General features: G+C 36.3%; 1 protein-coding gene across 18 annotated transcripts in view; it reads right to left on the reverse strand.

The window, feature by feature from the left end:
• Window positions 1-414: 414 nt before the first annotated feature.
• The window catches only part of ADGRL3 (adhesion G protein-coupled receptor L3), an 868,573-nt gene continuing 845,221 nt past the window's right edge, over window positions 415-23,766 (reverse strand). For 6 of the 18 annotated variants that reach the window (XM_051819791.3, XM_089302717.1, XM_051819782.3 and 3 more), the window contains 3 exons: window positions 9,005-9,133; window positions 3,168-3,185; window positions 415-1,365 (listed from right to left, as the gene is read on the reverse strand). In XM_051819791.3, coding sequence (XP_051675751.3) covers window positions 563-1,365; window positions 3,168-3,185; window positions 9,005-9,133 — 950 coding nt within the window. In that variant the 3' untranslated portion in view covers window positions 415-562. Of the gene's footprint in view, window positions 1,366-3,133; window positions 3,186-9,004; window positions 9,134-22,458; window positions 22,501-23,766 lie in introns of all 18 variants that reach the window. The other 12 variants (XM_051819792.3, XM_051819789.3, XM_051819788.3 and 9 more) reach the window with 6 other exon arrangements.

A 23,766-nucleotide genomic window follows, 5' to 3' on the forward strand; every position in this document is an offset into this window, starting at 1 on the left:
CCACCTCATCACGAATTCTCTGGTGTTATGTTGGTCTCCACAGCTCCTCCCGCTGTGGCGCATTGCCCGCTGCCAGGGACCCCAGACGCGCGCCCAGCGAACGCAGTGTTTGTGCAGCACACTCCCGTCTAGACGCGGCTCTGCTGCTAACTCCGCACCACCGCTCTGGCCTCTGCAAAACCAGGTCCCGGCCAGGACAGCCGCAGCGCGTCAGAGGGGCGAACCACACACATCAGCAGGCCGCCACCAGGCCACCCGAGCGCCCCCACGTCTCCACATCTCGTTCATTAACATAATGAAGTCTCCCCCGGCGAGGGGACGGGGCGCGAAGCGAGGGCACGATGTCAGCAGCAGTCACTCTTCCTCCCCTGGGCTGACCTAAAATCCCCAGCTTTAAAAAAAAAAAGAAATAAAAAGAAATAAAAAGATCAAGAAGAGAGAGAAGTCTGAGAGGGTCTGCGAGGGTCTCTCGACCGCAACACACGCACGGGGCTGGGAGGACACACACGAGGACCACTGCGGCTACCAAGTGGGACCGGTCCACGCGGCGGGGTGGCGCCCCCTAGAGGCTGGTGACCAGGTGCGCGGGGGGCCCCTTGGCGCCGCCGTCCGGGGAGCTGCCCTCCCGCGCGGGGGGCACGATGAAGCCGTCGCTGCTGCCGCGCCCCAGCTGGTAGTAGGTGTGCAGCTGGTGCACGTGGCTGCGGGAGCCCAGGTTCGGCATGCTCTTGTAGTACACGTCGTCGGCGTCGCCGCCGCCGGCCCGCGCGGCGGGCGGCTCGGGCTGCGTGCCCGCGGCCACGCCGTCGGCCGCCAGCGCCGGCATGCTGGTGTAGACCGAGTCCCTGCGCGGCGGCGACGCCGGCGGCTCCTCCGCGTGCTCGCCAGTCAGCAGCGGGAAGAAGCTGTCGCTCTGGTCCTGCGGGAGGCGCCGCCGGCCGTAGTGGTGGTGCGGCGCGTGGCTGTCGGCCGCCGCGTACACCCTGGGGGGCAGCAGGGGGGCGTCGGACTCCTCGTGGATGAGCTCCAGGCCCAGGCTGTCGTCGTGGGTGTAGGACGCGGCGTCGTCCTCGCCGCCGCCGCCGCCGCCGCCGCCGAGGTTGTTCACCAGCTTGTTCATCAGGTTCCGGTTCTGGTCGCTGGAGCGCTCGTGGCTGTTCAGGTAGGAAGGGATGTAGCTGGAGGTGAGTTCCTTCAGGATCTTTTTCTCGAGGGCGGTCTCGTTGGGGTGGTAGCCGCGGTCTAGGATTTGCACGCAGTTGCTCAGGTACTCGCCGCCGGCGATGCTGTAGCTGTTGCCATGGTTACCATTCAGTGGTAGAGTATCCATGACACTTGTATCCCTGGCATTGTTCAGAAGCCCCTCTGAAAGAGACGACAAGACGCTGTGACTCGGCGATCCGGACGCCGCCCCACCCCACACACACACACACACACACACACCCCCCACACACGAGCAAGCCCAGCCACTACCAACCCTGCAAGCTGCCAGCCCGGGGGAGCAGCAGACACTGCTGGATTTACGTTGTCTATAACAGGGCTATAATCGGACAGCGAGAATCGTGTCAGTGGGAAACAAGTACTTCTTTAAAGGAATAAAACTGCAAACTCTACATTTTCAGTTTCCACACAAACATCGCCTGACGTTATCTGAAGAATAATTGATGAGAATTTGGGCGAAAAAAATGCAAAATTCTGATGTGGTCACCAACAGCTTTCAATTTATAGACATCAAAGTCAATTAATTCATTCCCTTTAATTTGCTATGTTGTCTTATCATTGAAATAACTATAATATTAACATAATTCCTGTGTGGTACTTTCAATGTGATGGTCAAAAGTAAATTAAAAATAATCTCTGTACACGAAACCACGAAAGGATTATGTTAAAATAATAGTCAAATAAATAAACAATTTACATATGGGAACTTTCAAGAGTATTTGGATTTCTTTGTAATTTTTTTCCTGTGATGGGCACTTTGATTATTATCATATATTATCTTGTGATTATTTAGGGTCATTAGGTAATAGTAAAGAGACTGTAGCCCCGATTTCTAAAAACATAGTGTCAGTGTTAAAGTCACCATTCTATAATGTGCGATGACTTTGTGTGAAAACTAAACTTTGCTTTTAAAAGAAGACAAACATTTTATTTTGATAACAAACAGCTACACTGAAATAAATTTGACCTTATATTTCTTCAAGGATTTTGCATTCCCTTGAATAAAGAGCAATTCAAGAATCTATTATAATTTCATAAATCACTTCAAATGCAACCACAAAAGGAAAAAAACACACACATTTAATCAATACCAGTAAATAAGGAAAGTTTTCTCTTTTTTTGTTTTTACACAAAAATTAATTGGAGAATTGCATTAAGCTTCTCAATACAACTTGTGAAAATATAGCATGCACTCTATATCTGTGATGCAGTCATATTTATCAAAACTGAACCCATTCAAGGGTGGTTTGAATGAAGTGTTTCAAGTCAATTTGTATGTGGACTTCTGATGCAAACTCTATTCAAGTAACCCAGTTTTCAAAAACAGCAATGGAAAAATGCATTAATAAGCAGCCATCACAGACATAGGGTGAAGCAGTTTATTTTCATGTTAAAAGATATCTTATACACAAAATCCACAATGTTAAGAAAAAATAAAAGGACTGCCTTTTAAAGGCTTGATGTGATGGGTGAATATTGTTGCAGAAGCTGCTATGGTAGCTGATGGTTGTGGCTGGGTGGCTGATGCATTGAAACACATGTTATTTCTGTTGCCAATGCATTAGGTATGGGCTGAAAACAGCCACAGGAAAATAAAGTGGGTATGTGGCATGGGACACATTTTAATGACAGCATGTATCAATAAAAAGGAAAACTTTATGAATTACTTAGCAAAAATAAATGCTTAATTTAAAAACAATTTAACTCACACAAACATTACATGAGACTTGACAACTATGTTGATTATGTAACAGAATAAAAGAATCAGACAACAGAAGCGTCTAATCTCTATTAACATATATTCATATAAGTTGATTCATAGGCTCTTTAGTTTTTAAATTGTGAGATGAACTGTTTTTAATAACTACATCATCTATATGTGATGCAATAAAAGTGAACTAAAAAAAATTACATTTGATATGCAATGTTTAGCTTTACTCCCATACTTGTCTCTCTGTAGGGCTCTAAACGACAGCATGAAGAAAAGGAAAGAAAAAACAACAAGTAAGCTTACAGCGACAGTAGAAGAAACATGAGTAAAAAGCAAATTGATGATATGCAGAAAAAAGAGTCAAAGGAAATAATTTCCACTGCCCCCAAATTCATGAGTCTGTGTTACATGGTTTATCATACTTAAAAATACTGAAATGTTAGTCAAAAACCAAGAAATCCCCCTTAACACATGCTATTAGAATGAGTCTTTGATAAGCATTTCTACAGTTGGTAAAATTTCAAACAAATATGCAATTATATTAAGATTATAACACAAAACAAGACAGCAAAAATTTGAGGACAACCCAGGAATATTTCCACCACAGTATTTCAATATTATATATCGATTTGCTTCTAAAGAATGTCATTTAATTTTAAAGTTATTTCAGTAAAATTGTACAAGAAATCTTTAGCTTGTATACAGAGAGAAAACCAGAGCTGAAGGTTTTCATAACAGTGTTCCTTTTGTCCCTTATGTACCTTCTCTTTCCCTACACAAACATTTTTTCTCTCCCAATTGCACCTATACAACTGTTTCTTATCATTCATAAATGAAAGCTGATCAATGCTGTCATTTCTGGAGCTCATATTCAAAAGTTGTGTAACCATGGAGGGAAAAAATGGTTAAATCCAGTCACTATTCTTTATCAAGAGAATGTGAGCACAGGAAAAGACCACCATCAATATCGGGTTTGCTCCTGGATCATTGCACAAGTTTACGCAATCAGACCTTTTGAGAGTTGATCCTTTAAAACAATCCTAGCAAATGTTTTTCTCTTAGAAAAAAATATTTTAATCAGATCAGAAGAATTTCTCTTGCTGATTTTGTTTACAGGAAGATTAAAATATAAGAAAATTAAAAAAAAAAAAAACCAGTGAATTCATGGAGCCAGATTGCTGTAAGAGGTTGCAATTTGTTGTAAGCTAACCACAGTTTTAGAAAGACAGTTTAGGTTCTTCATGGCGTGATTTGTTCTCAGTGAAAAGACAACAGTGTTTCGAAATGCAGAGGCACTCTTTTTAAAAGTTTCAGAACGGCTTTCCTAAACAGCCAAGCCAGTATGTCCACAGATGCACATGCTTGGAGGCTCATCATGGCTTATTCCTTAAGTGAGAGAATTTTAGAACTGGAAAGCATATGAGAGTCCATCGGACTTCAGTTCTGCTTTTCAGAGATGAGAAAACCACAGCCAAGAAAGGCGGAGCCTCCTCTAAGGCCGCTCTGCAAACAGAGCAGAGCTGGGGTCCGAAAGGGAACGGTCCAGTCTCGCTCCACCCCCGTTCACTGCCATTTTCTCTGCACGTCTGCCTTAGGCTTTGAAAGCCATGGTTGAGTATTAATTTGCATGCTTTATAACAGGACCTTGTATTCTTACCAACCATAATGTATTCATCACTGTAACCTGCCCTATCATGGATGTCCTTCTTTAAAGTTTTAGCATGGAATTAAATTACTTTATAATGTAAATTGTTTTAGGAAAATCATGACTTCCTCCTCTATATTATGTTTTGTTGACAGGTTTTTCTATAATGTGATTTATCTTTACAAAAATTCAATTGCTAATACTGTCAAGAAGACAGTGGTCCAGAAATGCTAATGCATGGAGTTTCAAATATGTCCACAGGTGGACTCTGAATTTGATATAATGCAAGTATATTATTCATCTTTATTTACAACTCTGTATGCTTTAGTAACACTATAAACACATCTTTCTGGATTTTAAATAAGACAAGAATGGATTCCTTAAATCTGAAAGTTGGTGGGACTGCATCAGAGGATCAAAGAACAGAGCTAAGTGGAATTCAACATAAACCACTCCAGTACATACCGAGCCACCTATATTTCATGTAAGATTTCACCTTGCCAGTAAGAATGTAAGTGCGTTCATCTGAAAGCATAAGATTAGTAGCAATATGACAATCACCAAAATTTATTTTTGGTCAGTGGTAAAAAAGAATTAGTTTAAGTACTATGATAATTTCTTAATAGCATAGAAATATTAAAACATAAAATAGCTGAACAATCCCACCACTGATTCTGAAAGCATTAATAAAATTATTTACTTTTGTTTTTAAGAAATGTTAGAATTTATTGAATTTAGTGGAATAAAAGACAAATACAGTCAGGAGTTTCCTCTGTGCATTTACTGGTAATCCTTTTTTTTTTTTTTTTTTTTTTTTTTTTTGACAGAGTGGACAGTGAGAGAGAGAGAGAGAGAGAAAGGTCTTCCTTTGCCATTGGTTCACCCTCCAATGGCCACCACGGCCGGCACGCTGCAGCCGGCGCATCGCGCTGATCCGATGGCAGGAGCCAGGTGCTTCTCCTGGTCTCCCATGGGGTGCAGGCCATCCTCCACTGCACTCCCGGGCCATAGCAGAGAGCTGGCCTGGAAGAGGGGCAACCGGGACAGAATCTGGCGCCCCGACCGGGACTAGAACCTGGTGTGCTGGCGCCAAAAGGCGGAGGATTAGCTTAGTGAGCCGTGGCACCGGCCAATTTATTGGTAATCTTAACAGTACTAACCAGTAATGGATTCTAAGGCAATAAAACTTTGTGTAGGTGTAATATTGTTTTAAATTCTTCATGTGAGATTTCAATTTGGTAGCTCTTGGAGAAGTAGTCCATGCTTTGAAAAATTTCCTACTTTAGGATATCAGTAAAAATGAAATAAGAAGGCAAGGCCAATACTGAATTAGGGAAACCACACTGATTAGTAATAGTTTTACTTCTGCATTTTATGAGACATTATCAATTATACCTGCATAACCAAAAAAGGTAAACAAAATGTGATCCAAATTTATGACTTTTTTTTAAATAATTACCAAAGATTCTTGAGTATAATAGAAATAATGTAGAATATATTTAACTTGCAGGCATGATACAAGTCTTCATTTAACATCATTCAAACTTTACTAATATATCAGTACATTTAAAAATGTTTATAATGATGCAATTACCTGTCACTTAAGGACAATAAAGAAAGAACAAAACAAGTATTTATAAGGCCTACTAAATTGTTCTGCCAAACCTCATCTGGTGCATTGTGTAACGTACAATTCATTGAGTGCTATAATGAAATAGGGACACTGACAAATGAGGGACAATTTAGAAGGGGTCGCTGTGAAGAAAGACCAGAAAGTGCCCCATATTAGTGAGTCTGTTTTATTAAGGAAATGAAAGACTCAAGGAAGGCAGGGGAGCTACTTTCGTGCATCTAAGGGTCTGCCACGGAAAACAGGAGAATGCTCTGGGCCTTCCTTTGCTTTATAGGGCATCATGGCCAGAGGAAAATTTCGGCTAAGGAGAAGGCAAAGGGAATCTCTTTCTCCCCCCTCTCTCTCTCCTTCTCTATCTCTATCTCTTTCTCTCTCTAACAAATAGAGCATTTAGGCAATAGAATATGAGGGGAACTTAAGAAAGTTCATGGAAATATGTCATAAAAAGTATGACTTTCAATTTTTTTTACACCACAATAAACTTATCTTTTAATACAATTTTTCCACCAACTTTGAAGTAGACAGGGCCCCACTCAAGGAAATTCTTCAGCACAAGTTATAGACAGCAGTGACATAAAGAGGGCTTGATGAGCTCTGTCCTTCCTTGGGATTCTAAATCTGTGATTCTGAGACATGTAGGAACTTGATGAAATTAAGTTTGCTGAGTTTTATCATGGTGACAAACATCTTTTGCCATCTTACGTGTTAAAGTGATCATATTAAGTGTGCAGTTGATCATATAGATAGGATTAAGTGTCAAAGGGATCACATAAATAAGACCAAGTGTCTGGTAATAACAATAGATAGAATTAAAAAGGAGAGAGTGATCCAGCGTGGGAAGCAGTCCACACAGCAGACTCAGAATGACAAATGTCCTAAACAGCACTCTGACCTCAGAATCAGCCCTTAAGGCATTCCGATCTGGCTGAAAAGCCCATGAGAGCATTTCAGGCATGGAAAGCCTAGATGCTGTGGCAGAAAATATTTTACTTGGGGGATCTCTGTGAGACCCCAGTGGAAAGAAGGGGTCATCAAAGAAGGATGTACCTTTCTCCAAATGGAGGAGAGAACATCCACTTTGCTTATGGCCCTGAGTAAACACTGACAGAATCTGTGGACTCAAAAGGGCTCCATAGCCTTGGCAGCTCATGTCAAGAGCCTTGGTTGATCACTGATGTCATTAAATGAATGTTAATTGTTAAATCAACAACAGGAGTCACTGTGGACTTATTCCCCATGTAGGACCTCTGTCCTTAATGAGTTATACTATTATAACTGACTATACAACTTGTTTTCAAACAGTACTTTTGCCTTCGTATGTAGTTGGGGGGGGGGGTGGTTGCAAACTGTTGAAATCTTAGTATAGAGTTGGTCTTCTGTATATAAAGTTAATTAAAAAGGAATCTTAATTAAGAATGGGATGAGAAAGGGAGTAGGAGGTGGGACAGGAGTGCGGGTGGGAGGGCGGGTATGGGGGAAAGAACCACTATATTCCTAAAGCTGTTCCTATGAAAATTATATTCATTAAATAAAAGCTTTCTGAAGAAAAATTAAAAATACTCCTCACATCACTTCTTTTTATCAATGACTCTAAAAATCTGGAAGTAGTTTTAAATCATCCTTTATATCTGGTCAGATTCCATGTTAGGGATCCCAGGCAGTCTGAGCCTTAGTAGCCATGTGGGCAAACAGGCTTTTCTGCAGTGGCTCATTCACTCAATTTTTATGCATTCATGCCACTAATCTTTTACCTCTGTCAGAAAAATAAAACTAAAGATCCTCACAGAAAATACTGCACACTTTTTGTCAAAATTATCTGGGAAAATTAAATTTAAATATCACATTCAACGTGAAGAAGAACCTTGGAAGTCTATGATAGGGAATTTTTCCCTCAAATATAATTTTAAGTATGTAGATCACTGAGAAGGATTTTTCTTTCATGAAACTTTTTTGTGAATTTGTTTTTCCTGTGGTCACTTTATATATAAAATGTTTTTTATATTTCTCATGCATCTAACAAAGCTTTATCCTTACAGATGGCAAAAAGCATTCCAAGAGCTTATACTATAAGAGATCTATGCTGACTTGTTTGAGAAACAATTAAACTTCTGTATGATTTTCAAGCTGGAGGATATACAGAGGAACCATATTCAAAAGCCTTGTTTTTAACATGTAGGTGCAGTGGATAAAGCAATTCTGTGGCCTGTCTGCGCCAGCCCCTGGATGGTAGAGCTAAGGGAGAACCAGGAGCTGCTACTGTCCAGTTCAGTGCGCCTTCCACCACCGCTGGGTTTCAACTGTCACTTTCCCGAGAGTTGATCTAAATGCTTTCATCAGTGCTTATGGTTTGTGTCCAGACTGTAGATCATGGTAAAACAATAAGATTTATGTTCTTGACCTTAGAACAATAAGACTACTGAATCAAGTCTTCCTTATCTCACTTACCTTAGGCAAAGATCTCACTTCTCAAAATAAATACACAGGCATTTAATACAGAAATAAATGAACAACAAGAAAAATACTGACAAACCACAGTACATTTTATAACATTACAGAGAAACAAACACATAGTGATGAGTCAAACATTTGTTTACCTGAAGGAACCCATTGCTTACTAAGGAAAACCTAAGGAAAATGGAAAATAAAAGTGCCAAGAGGGGTGGAATGTGAAAGGAGTCTGTGTGTCTGCTTCCAAAACAAAGAAAAGGCAGGACAAAGAAAAGCAGAATGTGCCCAGAAAAGCTACATAAGATGGGACTCTCACTTGAAACAATTAAGATAAACTCCAGCACACCTTGTGCGTTGTACATGCTGACAGAAGGGTTGTTACAGACCGCCGGTTCCCCAAGCAATGTATTATAGGGATTGTTAGTACCATGCGGACGAAGCAGAGCATTGCTTATAAGATGATTAGCCATGGCTCCTGGAGCAGCCCCAGAGAAAGACAGAGAAAAAAAAAAAAAAAGGTCAATCAGGCCAATGTGTTTGAAAAAAAGAAAGGAAACATTTAGAATGATAACACTTGATACAGTCCTGATTACAGGCAGCAGCTAATTAGACTAAAAAATATGCCACGAGAGCACACGTTTCCAACAATGCACATATCTCAGTCAGTGGGAAAGATGATTTACAATGTTGACTAAGCCACATTTAGGTGTTCTCTTTCCCAAGGTGTATGCAAGAATATATTCCCATGCTTGCTAAAAATAAAAATAAAGAAAACACAAAATCCAGTCATCCATATAAACAAAACATAAAAGCCAAGAAACAGGTTTAAAACAGTCAAAGAAAGGCTAAAAATTAAACAAAACATTCCCTCATTCACAGAAACCACTGGGTTGTTTTCAATGGAGGTAAAAAATAATAAAAGACAACATTTATAATAATATACTCATTTGGAGAGCAGTTGTAGACACAACAGAAAAATTTGACATTTCTTAAATTCTATAAAGAATCATTCAAATTGAAATAAACTTAAACATAATCACACTTGTTAGTACACCATAATCAGTATACTAATATTGTGATATTATAAGTTGATAAAAATCATATGGATATTATTTTTAAATATTAACTTTATCATATCAGACAATACACACATATTCCATTTTCCATTTTCCAGCTGGTTGTATGGATTTGGGCACAGCAGAATAACAAAGTGAAATTCTTTTTTTATGTATGTGAACAGATGTTCTTAGTTTCTAATGCAACCTCCCACCATCGAAAGTCATACATCTAAGAAGTTAAAGACCAAAGGAAGAGTTTTATTAAATATAATTCAGCTATGTATGAAAACGAAAGACAGAATTTATGTAATATGATTAAGGAAAAATGACTAAGGAACGGGAAATGCAAATTGTATGAGGATAGTCAGGTTGAACACACAGATATATATTAATTTAAACACATATTACAGAATGAAAATACAAGCTATAGGCCAGGAGAAAATAAATCAACAAATATTTTTTATCTAATAAATTAGTGGTGTCTGTAATATAGAAAGAGCTTTCAGAAATCAAGACTAAAAACAAAGAAAATCCAATTAGAAAATGGTCCAAAGGCATACACAGATGTTTTATGAAGAGGATATAAGATCATGAAAAGAACTGCCAATTGCCTCAGGGGAATACAGGTTAAAGCCACAATGAATTATCACTATACACTTAAAATAGACTGCTGGCAGCATTAACTAACAACTAGCAAGGATACCAAGAAACTGGATCACTCATACATTGGCTGTGGGAATATAAACTAGTACAGCCACTATGGAAATTATCTTTCATCAAACTAAACCTGCTATTACTGTACCACCCAGCAACTGTATTTTTGGGCATTTATTCCAGAGAAATGAAGAGTTATGTACCCACTACAACCTGTACTTGAATGTTCATGGTGGCTGCAATTACAATTGCCCTAAACTGAAAACAATCCAAATTTCCTTCAACAGGTGGATGCCCACGCAGTCCACAGACTATCTGTACTGTGGAACACTGCTCAGCAGTTGAAAGAGCAAACTATAGCTACACATGAAAACCTGAAGAAATCTCTAGAGACATACTGAGAAAAACTAATCCCCAAAGGTCACATAGAATGCACGTCCATTCATCTGTATAACATTCCTGAAATGTCAAAGTTACAGAAATGGAGAACAGGTTAGTGGTTGCCAGAGGAAGCGAATTTGGTCAATGAAACTTCTAATTAAGAAGTTCTAACATTGATTTCATTGTTCATGAATTTCTTCTATGTGGAAGAAGCTGCCCCAATGGTTGAAAATTCCCTTGGAGCACAGTGAGGTATTATCAAACAATGGCAGTTATAGCTCAGCCACGTGGCTTTTGTAGGTTGCTTCCCCAACTATTAGTGCAGTTCAGACTTAGTTACTGGTCTGGAGCCATAATGAGTGACATGCAGTGACAACTGGGGATCTACTTGCTATTGACACCAAAATCACAAACATTTGTGAAACAAAACGAACACAAAACTAGATTGCTAAACAACATGCACATTGCTCTTTAGCCTTGGAATTAAAGACCTGCTTCCTGTTAAAATAAAAAGAATCACTACTTAAACAGCAGTCCCTTTTTTAGTGTCCGTTACCTTCATTTATACCTCATGCACTATTTGAAATGAATGTAATTACTGTTTTTGAAACTAGCTCTAGTTCTACAAATGTAGGGTTACAATTCCAGTCAGGGCTTCAAAAACAGTAACAAAAGAGTAGAAGATGGAATTTGATGATTACTCTTTCTCAAAGAGTGCAAAGATATAGGTAAAGTTCTGTGGATTTGTTAGTGTGATAGTAAGGGATATGTCTGAGTAAAGAAATATGCAATCCACATGATTCCCCTTTGATTTACCAAAAGGGAAAAGTCAGTACATTTTCCTGGATACCCAGGTCTTAGAGTGACCTCAAGAGTTTTCTTTTGCTGTCACCATCCCATCACAAACAAGAACACATTCCAGGAGGTATTAATCACATGGGTCCCGCAGTCCACATTCATATTCTGACACTTAAATTATACTTTTGAATGGTGGCCCTGACACCAAAAAATAAAACGGGATCAAAACCAAAGCCAACGCGGCTGCCTGCAGATGCCTAGGTGTTCTGACTGAAAACTTGGGCAGACCCTGTCTTACTCCATCTTTCATGTGCAAGTTCATGTCTGCCTGTTCTCTTGAGCTGCATGCATTTCACTTGTCTTTGCTAAGTCTACTCTGTTTGCTTCTGGCTGTTTCCCCAGCTGACTTAGGTCACTTTGAATTCTGACACTATCCTCCTGGATTCTGTCTTCTCTGTCTCTTCCTCTTCCCTGCAACTAACTTCTGGTTTGTAAACTTCCCTCTAACAGCTGTGAAATTACTGAAGACTTCCAAGAGGTTCAGTGTTTACAGACCATCTGTCACTGTTTTTCAGCTGAAAAGTGAAGCTTACTGGTTAGTCAGTTTGAAGACAAGAGTAAGTTAGAGTTTTCCCCCACCCCTTGCTCCGTGGGTGGGAAGGGTAGTGTGACTAGTACGTATGTGAAAACAATGTTTCATGCTGATTTTCACTGGATTGTAAGCTTCAGGAAAATGAAATACCTGAAGGTTTTTCCATGGCTTTCTACCAATTTTACTGGAATATTTTCTACAGCTCATTTAATTAATGAAAAAAAAAAAACTTAGATGAAATTGATGGCATCTTCAAAATACAAAACTAAAATGAAGTCATTTTATCAATGATAAATAATTATGTCATTTCATTAATTATGAGTAAATAAAGTTTAAGAATGCCAATTGTCTAATTCCTAATGTGATTTTTTTTTTATTTCTTTCTCGTAGTATAGCAGGTACTATACTATTGATACTGTTAAAGCAGAAACAATCATAAATATTTGGAAGTATAAAATGGTAGTTGAATACCAGCTTGTGGACACTCCTACTAATACCACTAATAACAATGGCAAACGACAGTACAACCTGCCGTGATTCAACGTAAATGGCTCAAATTGGGGCTTACAATTAATTGGCTGTGTAAAAACAGCTCTTCCTTAATTATCCAACTGATTAAATTCTAGCTATAGGCTTTTCATACCTGCTTCTTTGCTGCCAAAAACAAGGGTTAGCTCTCTAATAAAACCACAGAAAAATAAGACGGAATTTCAACATACGTGAATCATCAATACAGCTGTCAACAGAGGCTCAGCCATAAAAATCTTTATTTCTGGTGAAAGTGACATACAAAGCAAATAGGATTTTTATATTGCATATTGAAAAACTCAGCTTTGATGGCAATTATTTAGAAAGACCCCAGGGCTCCTGGGAAAAGATTAGTATAGAATCATAAATAGGCATTTTAAGAAGGGTTCTATTCTATTTTATACCTGAAGATTGAGATTGATATAACCATTTCTGAATGAGTGAATTTTGAGTGGAATAATAATGAGGACATTCTTTGCAAATGTATAGTTTTACCATACAATGGTAGTATTTCTTTCCTTCTGACAATAGAATGGGTGTTTTGACATTGGTAGGTCTTGAATGGCAGCCTTGTCTGGGTGAGTTCAGTGTGATATATGCAACTGAGGACTATGAATCTAAGGCAGATCCGTATGCTTTGAAATAGTGAAGTGAAAAAAAAAAAGAAACAGATCTTAGAAAGGATGACAGCTGGATCTCACTTGAATCCACATTATATTATTCAGGAACATAATTCAAAAGCTTCTTCTTGACAGCAGGCTAACAAAAGTATACTGAAAAGCTGTTAAAATAACAGGAATTGCCACTCTGTCCCTCAGATTTTTTTTTTCTTTATTCTTATTGGATCATACTGGATGGCCAAAGTTGTCAATTAGGGCCTGAGAGATCTAATGAACCAACTGGATACAAGCATTCTTCAATCATCCCTTAGCAATACGCCTTATTTTTCAAGTTCTTGTTATGCATGAATCTTTAGGATAGCACATGTTCTGTTTGTTTTATTGCAATAAAATAGCATCACCCCATGGGTTCTTTCTTCTATAAAATACCTCATCCTCCGTTTGATTCTGTTGGTTTTTCTCCCTTGGTTTGTCATAACATTTTTTAATGAGGCCATTTCCAATATATAGCTTGACTTCTGTATGTAAATCAGAGCTATATACAAGCAGAGTTACTGTTGGGTGATACCAGCATATTTCTTAATTTTGGCCCAAAACAGAGTCTTAATTTTCTCCATATGAACATTGTGTTTTTAATAATATTTTCTACAGAATTAGAATACTCAGTTTGGCACAAGTCCAGGGTCCTTCCCAGGGAGATGGTAACTCTGAAGTTTGGAGAGCCTCAAAGTGCAGGTAAAATGCCTTGGGTGTGGGTGTGTGTGCTAACCTGTGCACACACACACATGCCTGCATTTATTTCTAGGGAAAGACTCCAGTGGCTTTTATTATTTTGTTTTTCAGAGGTCAGATAACTTAGGGGAAAAGAGATGACGTTTCTTTCTTTAGCAAATAAAGTATCATATGAATACGAAAACTGGAAAAAAGTGAATTACATGTGCCTATAATACATATTAGGTTCATATGTAACATCTAGTTAAGGACAGTATAACATTATGGAGAAAGATTATGACCCATAACTTAGAACTGAGTGAGATCTTAACACCATCTCATCCTTTGTTCTCAATATATAAAGATACAAGCCTAGATGCATCTACTATTTATTCAAGGTCACACACAGCTCTTATGGTTGTACTTGAACATAGTAACAAAATAATTTTCTAAATTTTAGGATAATTTGATAAATTTTAGGATTCTCACCATAATTTTATTATGAGCCTTGTGGGAAAGCATTAACTTTTTTCTCTTGTGCTTTTTGGTAATATCAGCTATTTTAGTTTCATATTCATCTTGTAATTCTTATAAAATAAGTAAACAAATGCAAAGAAACTAAGTAGGTAAAAAGATATTTCTAGAACTACGGAGAACTGATTTAAAAAGTGTTGCTTATTAAATATTTTGTTTTCTATTTTTTGTATAACAAAGTTCAACACACACATACAACCTAAAGAGCAAGCAATAAGCAATTCAACTTTATAGGATTACTTTGTAAAATAGAGATAGACATATAAATTAAGCCCAATTTGTTTATTAAAAGAAAAACTAATGAAGTCTACCTGATAAACTTAGAAGTTATATAAATTTCAAAACCACAGAAAACAAAATTTCACATTTTAAAAAGTTTTAATTAATTTTTAATTATTTTCAAACCCACAGAAAACTAAATTTCACATTTTAAAAAGTTTTAATTAATTAATTTAATTAATGAAACGACAAAGTGCCAAAGAGGAAATATTTTGTTGAAAGCCAAGTGCTCTTTCATCATTTTTTTAAAGTCATAAATTGAGGAGCTGACATCTTGATTTATCACACTGTGCACTTTTAATAGCCAACAAGTTTGCTATTAAATTTTAATCAACCTGCCTATTAAATTTCATTCAAATGGTTTGGAGATACTTCAGCTCCTTTTAATTGCTAATTCATTCACTGGGAATCTATTAATATGGATTTCAATGACACATTTAGACCAAAGTACAGATTGGGTTACTGTTAGTTCACCATAAAATGAAATATTTTGAATGCCTGCTGTATAATGTCTGAACTTGAGATCTGGGAACTGGAGACATTACTGTCCCATTGTCCTTATTTTATAGTGATAAGCTTTAAGCATGTCTTCTTGTCCAGATTATAAATATGTAGAAGTTAAGTTGCAGGGTTTTTGTACAATAAATACTTTGAATTTGAATTGCTGGGTCTTACATTGTATACATTTTCAATTTACAACACATTGCAAATGCTGTCAAATGTGTTTGTAGCAGTACAAGTTCCCACAAGCAGTATAAATTTCTCAACTTCTTGTTGGGATTTAGTATAGGCAGACTGACATTTTCCCTTATCCAATTATGAGATACTGCTATTGTATTTTGCATTTCCCATTGCGACCAACATACGAGTAATTTTTGCTGTGTTCACTGGCCATAAAGTTTTCTTTTTTGTGAATCTTCTGCCCTTCTGTTTTCCCTCCTTTAGACTGAGTTGTTGAATTTTTATTGACTTGTAGACATTTTTATATGACCAAGGCACTAATATTTTATCAACTGAGTATCTTTTGCTTACAACTTTTCCCTGCAGTCTCACCTATTATGAGTACAGTTTCATTTTTGAGACAATAACCTTATGTGTCTTTTCATATAGTCTGTGATCTTTCCGTTTTTAAAAAGTTTTCTGTAATCTAAAATCTAAATTTTGCATTTTTAAAAGTTTTAAGCTGTCATTTTTTTACAGTTTCCCCCATGATATGGAACACAACAATGTCATATGGGAGATGAAGAAGCTAAGCCATTAGATAGGGACATTTTTCACATAAATCCTGAACACAAAGCTACTCAGAGATCCTAGGCTTTCTGACTATTCAGCCAGTACTTGTGGGATTGGCATCCAGAGCTCTAGGTTGATCTTTGCTTCACGACCATTAAAGTGGATGACTTGCAGCAGAAGTGATGAACTTAAAGTCATCAGCCCTTTACCTCTACAGTTCATCTTCTGTGGTCGAAGCATGTACTTCTGTGTTCGATTAACTTAAGACATTTAGAATTCTTTAGTATAGTATTCAGATCAAAGAATACTGAGCTCAAATATAACAAGCCAATTTTGCTTTACCACAAACTAAATAACAATAAACCACAACTCTGTTTAGTAAATCAAATGTATTTATCAAAGATTGTTTATCTTTGCTATTCATTCCGTAGCTACGCAATGCATTTTCTCAAAATCAGATTACTTCTTGATAATCTACTAATGATATATAGTCAATTCCACAGCTGTATTTATTTGTAATTCTTACACTGCTGTGCATTTTTGCCAACTTTAGAAAAATTCAAACAAATATAAAGTATCACTGACTACAAATATAATTTATGAAATTAAGAAAATATGACTTTTGGTGTTGCTTAGTGCTTAAACTTGGCATGCTTTTTTATACTGTGCAAATTATGCAAGTTTACATGCTGAAGGTCTTGACTAAAACTGGAACTTTAACACTGAAATATATATGTATATATATTTCAAAAACAGTACTAATTAAAAAAGATATCCATGAAAATATATTTTGATAGTGTTGTTCAGAGAAGGCTTCCTTTATCATGCAATCATATAAGCTCTGATACAGGCTGGTTCAGGAAATGTACTGTTGCTACTTTCCTAAATCAAGATTGACTCTCATCCTTCACTCTGTTTATCCTCTCAAATCTTAATTCTCTAGTGATTTTCCAGAGTTGTATATTACCTTCTGTGGTATGTTGGGTGACTTGTCTGTGTCTCAAAGCATACACATTTCTTATAAGGTTAAGTTATGAGGAAATCTTATGATAGAAATCATGACAGTCTGTTACCTAAATGCTAACTTTAAAATGGCATGCAGTATATAAGGCTACAGAAAGTGCAAACCTTTGTAAGTAATTCAACAGGAGCTATTTTAATTGGCTATTACACAATTACTAGAAATGACAATTTAGGTGTCTTTTTTCTCAAGTGGCCCATTTTTGCTAAACATATATCCTCCTTTCACATTTTAACTTTTCATGTAATTGAATTAATACCTATTTACTTCAAAATAACAGATATGAGTTAATGTAACCTATTTGTTAGAAAAAAATAATTTGCAAGAATGAGTACTCTGATATATTACATGTTACATTCCTATCATCACAACTTTTCTGTTTTTATTACAGTGGGAACTTTTTTTTTCCAATGAGAGATATCAGGTTTTACTTGCTTTTAAATTTTAAATTATTAGGCATTTTCAAGACTTTGTTAAGACCAAAATTAGAACAAAAACTAATAAGAAGTTTAATTTATAACACTTTTCTGAAAATAGCATTTTTGTTTGTTCTAGGCATTACTGTATTGTCCGGACAGAGAAGAACAAAGTTTCAAGAATTATAAACTCAGGGGTACAAAGAGCTGGGAAAAGTTATAGCTTTGGTTCTTTTACTAAATAGTCATAGGAAGAAGCTATTTACCTGTCTTTTTTTTTTTTTTTTTTTACTTTAAACACCTTTGCCTTGATCAGAATTTTCATCCTTTTCCTAAAATATAAAGAACTAAAAAAAAAAGAAAAAAGGGTTCTACCAATAAAATGCTTTAAAATTTTCTAGGAAAGAGTAGAATGACCATAATATTTAAACTGTAGTAACAGTTTTTAAAAGTTTTCCTCTTACTACATGAGTAGAATGAATCCACTCTAAAGAACTGTACTTAGAACAAAAGAAAGTAGAAACAAATCAATAATATGAGAAAAAATAAGAAACATGTGAGTAACTGCACTGTTAAGGATATCTGTTTTCCATAGTAGGTGATAAAAGAAATATTTTAAAATACATTTTTGAAAAAAAAGCCATTATTGGGATTTTCAGCAAGTTTCATGAAAAAATGTCACTGTATGAGAAGTATGAATATTTTTGTTATCATGAGTAGGGTTTTGTGGGACAGAGACTTAGTTTTGAATCCAGGTTTTGCCCTTACTAGACCTGTGATCCTGGCAAGTTATTTTACATCAAGAAACAAGATTTCCTGGTGGATATAAGTCAATAAGTAAGGAAAAATGAACAGTGTACAGTATGCAAATGCATATACAAAATACCAGAAAAGAATTCCAGCAATTCCTAAGTTGGAGTCTTCATATTTAACTCTAAATGGATAATTTTTGGGATCAATTGCATCTTCAGTGACTTATTTGAAATAGCAGGAATATTTCATATCTAAGTGGAAATTTTCTACAGCACTCATCTTTAAAATGTATCCAGGTATCTCATTTGATTTACAAGACAGCTAAGAGAGACTGCCAACTAAATATAAAGCAACCAGTTAATAAAGCATAAAAATAAGAACTCTACAAAGATAGAGAATCCATTTTGTAAAGGGTTGTATGAAAGGTTTAAGTAAGTCATAAGAGTAAAAAATGCAAACAATGGTTACCTGAAGGAGTCACATCAAAGAGGCACAGTTCTTGGGCTTTGGCCCAAGAAGGACCTGCTGAGTAAGCATTTAAAGAGGTTTTCTTTTACAGCCGTAGCCAACCTTTGCCCCGATTGACTGACAATCAATATCTAATATATTTCATTTTGCCACTTGAATGGAGAGTTTATTCTAATAATTCTTTGCCCCACCTTGTGTCAGGAATCAGGGTTTTAATAGTACTGTTTCATTCTCTGACTTGGCACATTACTTTCAAAATCTGTACCTAGTCTGCACTGATGTTATTAAGCTGACATTCAGAGCACTGATTGCTTTATTTTATTGCACTTTTTCTGATCGTGTCTTTATTAACAACACGTACAAAGAGACTGACATGGAGAGCAATTCTGCCTCATTTATATAAGAATGTAAAGGACAAAAATACTAAAAATAGATATATAAGGGATTGTCTCAAATAAATCTTTACCAGCGTCATTGGATATTTATATGAATATTTGCATTCATACCATCTTAATTCTTATAACAAAACAAACAAAAACAAAACAAAACAAAACAAAGCTCTACCTTGCTTTATAGGCTACCCTGATTTGTTAGTTACAGAAATAATACAGGCTCATTTTTAACTGTTTGGCAAATTTCACAAATAGGTGTCAGATTTTATTAGAAAATTGGTTAATATTTACAAAATATTTACAACCAATCTTTTTTTTTTTTTTCAAATTTCAGATAAGCAAGGCTTTGGGGCAACAAGCATATTTTATGAATGTAAGTCAAATTTTATTTGTTGGCATCAATAAAGTACAGTGAAAGAGTATGAGCATTTTACCCTGGTCGCATTAATGTACATAAATCATGAATGGCAATCAAGTGCCACTTAGATTTTTCCATTTGGATTTTTATTTAAAGATATCATATGATTAGAAGCTTGAATATGAATGAGGCAACCGGTCAATTATTTTCTCTGCCCCAGGGGCAACCCTCCTGGGGAGGATAATATAGCCTCGGTGAAGAGAAGAGTTCAAATCTAGCCAGAGTCATGCCAGCTCTGACTTGACTGCTTCCTACTGCTTCCTCGGCAGTGCTGTCTGAATTGAAGTAGTGTTCTCCAACCTTCTGAAGAGTAGGTTGGGATATGGAAAAAAGAGAAAGCAATGTCGGCTTATATCATTTTGTATGGTTTGGAGAAGACACATAATATATTTTATTTCTCCGATGCTAAAATAATCATTACAAAACAAAAGTGGAAAATACTAGTATGCAGACATAATGTAAATTTAATTTCTAATGTAGAAGATACAAATGAGTTTTATTGGTATATTCTTTTCATTAGCTTCAAGAACAGCACCATTCTAGGTAAATTACTATTTGTTTTACTTAGCATTCAGGTAACTTCCTCAATTCCCTCCCTCTATTTCTGGAAAATAGAAGGAAAGGAAACTTTTGACAGTGAATGATGAATTTTAATATCTGATTATTTAAGAGCAATGGCAAGGACAAGTTTTCACTTATCTGAAAATATGTTAGCCTCTGAATAGACAATAATAACATAATAATAATACTTAGTATGTTCTAGGCACTGTTGTAAGCAATTCATGTGTGTTAACTTATTTATTCCTCTCAAGGACTTTTTGAAATTGGTACTATTTATATCCTTTGCATAGACCCTGAGAAGTTAAACCAATTTGTCAAAATCACTCGAATAAAAACTCTGTGTTCACTCTTAAAACTACTATGCAAAATCACAACAAGGAACTCAAGTGCTTGCAGGGCTATTTGATGGTGATGTCTTTCTCCTTTGTATCAGTGATGTGCCCAACAAGTAAGGTCACTTTTAGGCAGGTAGTTGTATCACCAGCTGAGAGCCAAAATATATGCTTAAAATATAAGAAAATACATGCATTGTTATTGGCTTTTATAATGTTATTGATTACATACATTTACTGAGAAAGTTTATGCAGATTAATATGAATCAGAACTTGGAAAAAGGATCCAGCAGTATTTAAAATTAGTGCTACAGATCTGCAGATCAGCATTCTGATAGATAATACCTAAATTTGGCTTAAATGTAGGCTTATTGGTTAGATCTCCCTGAAAACATTTTGTTATCACTTGAACTTGTATGGGAGGTTGAGTAGCTGGGGGATGGGAGGTTGGAGAAAATAAGAATCTATGATTATGGCCATGCTACTGTTCCCAAGGAACAAATGTCTTTTTTTCTAATTCTACCACTTTGCAGGGAGTATATTTTTGTAACAACTTCTTGGCTGACAGGGAGAGTGGGACAGCTTTTTACAAATCACACAAAAATGCAAAATTGGTAGGAGCTACCTAGAAAAACTTGATTTTAAGCAAAAATTTCTGACTTTGCTCTACCCAAATATAAGAAAATGGGAAATACAATTATAGTATTTATAATGAGAAAGATCCTAATAAGATCTAATTTAAGAAAATATTCTAACTTTATAATGATTTACAAAAAAGTGGAAATATATAACAATTAATGTTTTGGCCAGAGGAATTTCTTAGCAGTTACTTGATTTTTAGATCGAACTCAAGTTTTAGAGGGATTATTAATCAAAACTGTACAAAATGCATTTTGATCAACAGAGATGTATGGGACATATGGGTGCGAAAGGCTACTGTAGCTACGAGTCCTTCCCTCCACTTAACAAGAAGTTGGAGCTATTGTAGATTGATTTCTATTTCCAAAAGACTTTGAGGTTCTTGGGATTGGGCACTGACAAAATTTTCAAGGAATGTGTAAAAGAACAAATATTTAGGCAATGAATAAACCATCCTAAAAGTGAGTGAAAAACTTAACGGTTGGGTCAGTTAAGCTTCCTTGCCATCATTTTATGTCTCCTCTAACGCTCCTTCTACCTGTGTGTGTATTAGAGTGTCAATCAAATTAACTTGAAATTCTGGATTTGCCTGAGTATGTGACATTGTACCAAACAAGTTGTGGGAGAAAAATAGTTGAAATGAAGAAGAAACATTTTTAGGAAACATCTTCATAAATACAATTATTTAAGGTACAGATGTAAGGGGAGGATTTAAAGAGATGATGTGACCAAAAAACAAATTACCAAAGAGAATATGTAGGAATTAGTACCCCCATTGAAAAGTATCAGTTACTCTTCCGGAATTTCACATGATTCCAAGGAAGAAAATTCAACAGTAATCAAGTTTATCATATTGGGAAAGCTAAAAAGACAGTCTCGCACATAGGATCAACAAACTGGTTCAAGCACAGAGTATTAGAGATGGCTTAAAAAAATAAAAACCATTTTAAGTAGTTTGCATTGCATGGTGGGTTTTTTATTCTTAATTGATCCTATAGATGATAATGATTATTATTTGGAGAATAGATGATAAGACATACAAAATTAAAAAAAATACTCTTGATGAATTGGGTAGTGATATGAATAGGAAAGAAAACCTAAGTAAAATAGGACTATTTTAGATAACAACTTGTAGTTTTCAAGGGTCAAAACTACTTAAAAGATAAAAATAAGAAATTCAATATATCTAACTAACTTAAAAAGAAAGAAAAATGGAGTTTGAATTTTAAAAATTTCTGGCTGTAACAAACTGAGAATGAGTGGTAAGTTAAGATACATGAAGATGTGCAGATGCAGTCTCGGGGTGTGTACTGTAATAACCGAGCACATAAGCTGTGGAGTAAACAGAAGTGGGTATGTTGCTGAGGTGACTGAAGTGTGTATCTGGAAGATGAATCTTGGATGTCACCTACCTAAATATGATACACACGCCTGAATGCAGGGAAGATAGGACCCTGGGAAACAAGATTAAAGAAGGAGGTTAAAGACTATCTTAGGAGATTTCATATGAAGAAATAAATTTTAAAGTACTGTACTCATCTAAAAAAAAAAATGAGATGAGAATAAAATCAGGAGTTTCTGACCTGGGGAGGGGGGCTAAGAATTTACTACAGGAAATGAAGAGGATCACTGTGACTTCTAGCATCGTAAAGTCACTTAGTGAAAGGAAGACTATATACCTTGATGAAAAAGACCACTTCCTGGCCACATCTTCAACTTATACTTTAACTTTCTCTCCCAAGTCATTTTCAGAGTAGGGTACTCAGTGTCACAGGAAATTCTATAAACTTTGTTCAATAGCTTTAAGAAATATCCTTTAAAATAGGAGATTTTAATAAACAGACTTAAGCATCTAACTAGTCAATTAAAATATTCTTAATTTCTTTACATTTATTTTAAATTTACCTAGTCATTCACATATCATTACATTATACATTGATAAAATTCTGGAGATGGAATTGCAGGGAAGGAAATAAATACTAACAATTTTTAATAGGATTGACTGAAAAGTCATAAAAAGTTATCCATTTGAGGCCGGTGCTGTGGCGTCGCAGGTAAAGCAGCTGCCTGCAATGCTGGCATCCCATATGGGCACCAGTTCATGTCCTAGCTGCTCAGTGTTCAATCTAGCTCCCTGCTAATGTGCCTGGGAAGGCAGTAGAAGATGGCCCAATTTCTTGGGCCCTGGTACCCAGGTGGGAGACCCAAAGAAGCTCCTGGCTCCTGACTTCAGATTGTCCCAGTTCCAGCCATTGAGGCCATTTGGGGAGTGAACCAGTGGATGGAAGACCTTTCTCTCTGTCTCTCTCTCTGCCTCTACATCTCTAACTCTGCCATTCAAATAAATAAATACATACATAAATATCAAAAAATATTTATCCATTTAAAGCAGCTTTTACTAAGGTCATGTATTTTACTATCTTTCCATAACTTTAAAACACAATGCTAGACAAAATAATTTTATATACTTTATTCATCAAAAAAATCATATTTCATCTTCGGTATAAACAATTAATCTCTGACTGCTTTTATTATTAAAATCAAGAAACTTGTAACAACAAAACCTGCTGATATGTATAGCTTTCTTTCTACTGTAAATTAAGCATGGGATTATTTAAAAAATAAGGAAAATTAGTCATTCTGTATGCAAATTAATTTCTGGGCTTCAAAGGTATTTGTAAGTGATTAGTACTCTATTTGGAAAGTAAAGTCAAAAAGTT

Source organism: Oryctolagus cuniculus, chromosome 8 (assembly GCF_051225735.1).
Source record: "Oryctolagus cuniculus isolate XC-2025 breed Fujian yellow rabbit chromosome 8, ASM5122573v1, whole genome shotgun sequence".
In the NCBI taxonomy this organism is placed as follows: Eukaryota; Metazoa; Chordata; class Mammalia; order Lagomorpha; family Leporidae; genus Oryctolagus; species Oryctolagus cuniculus.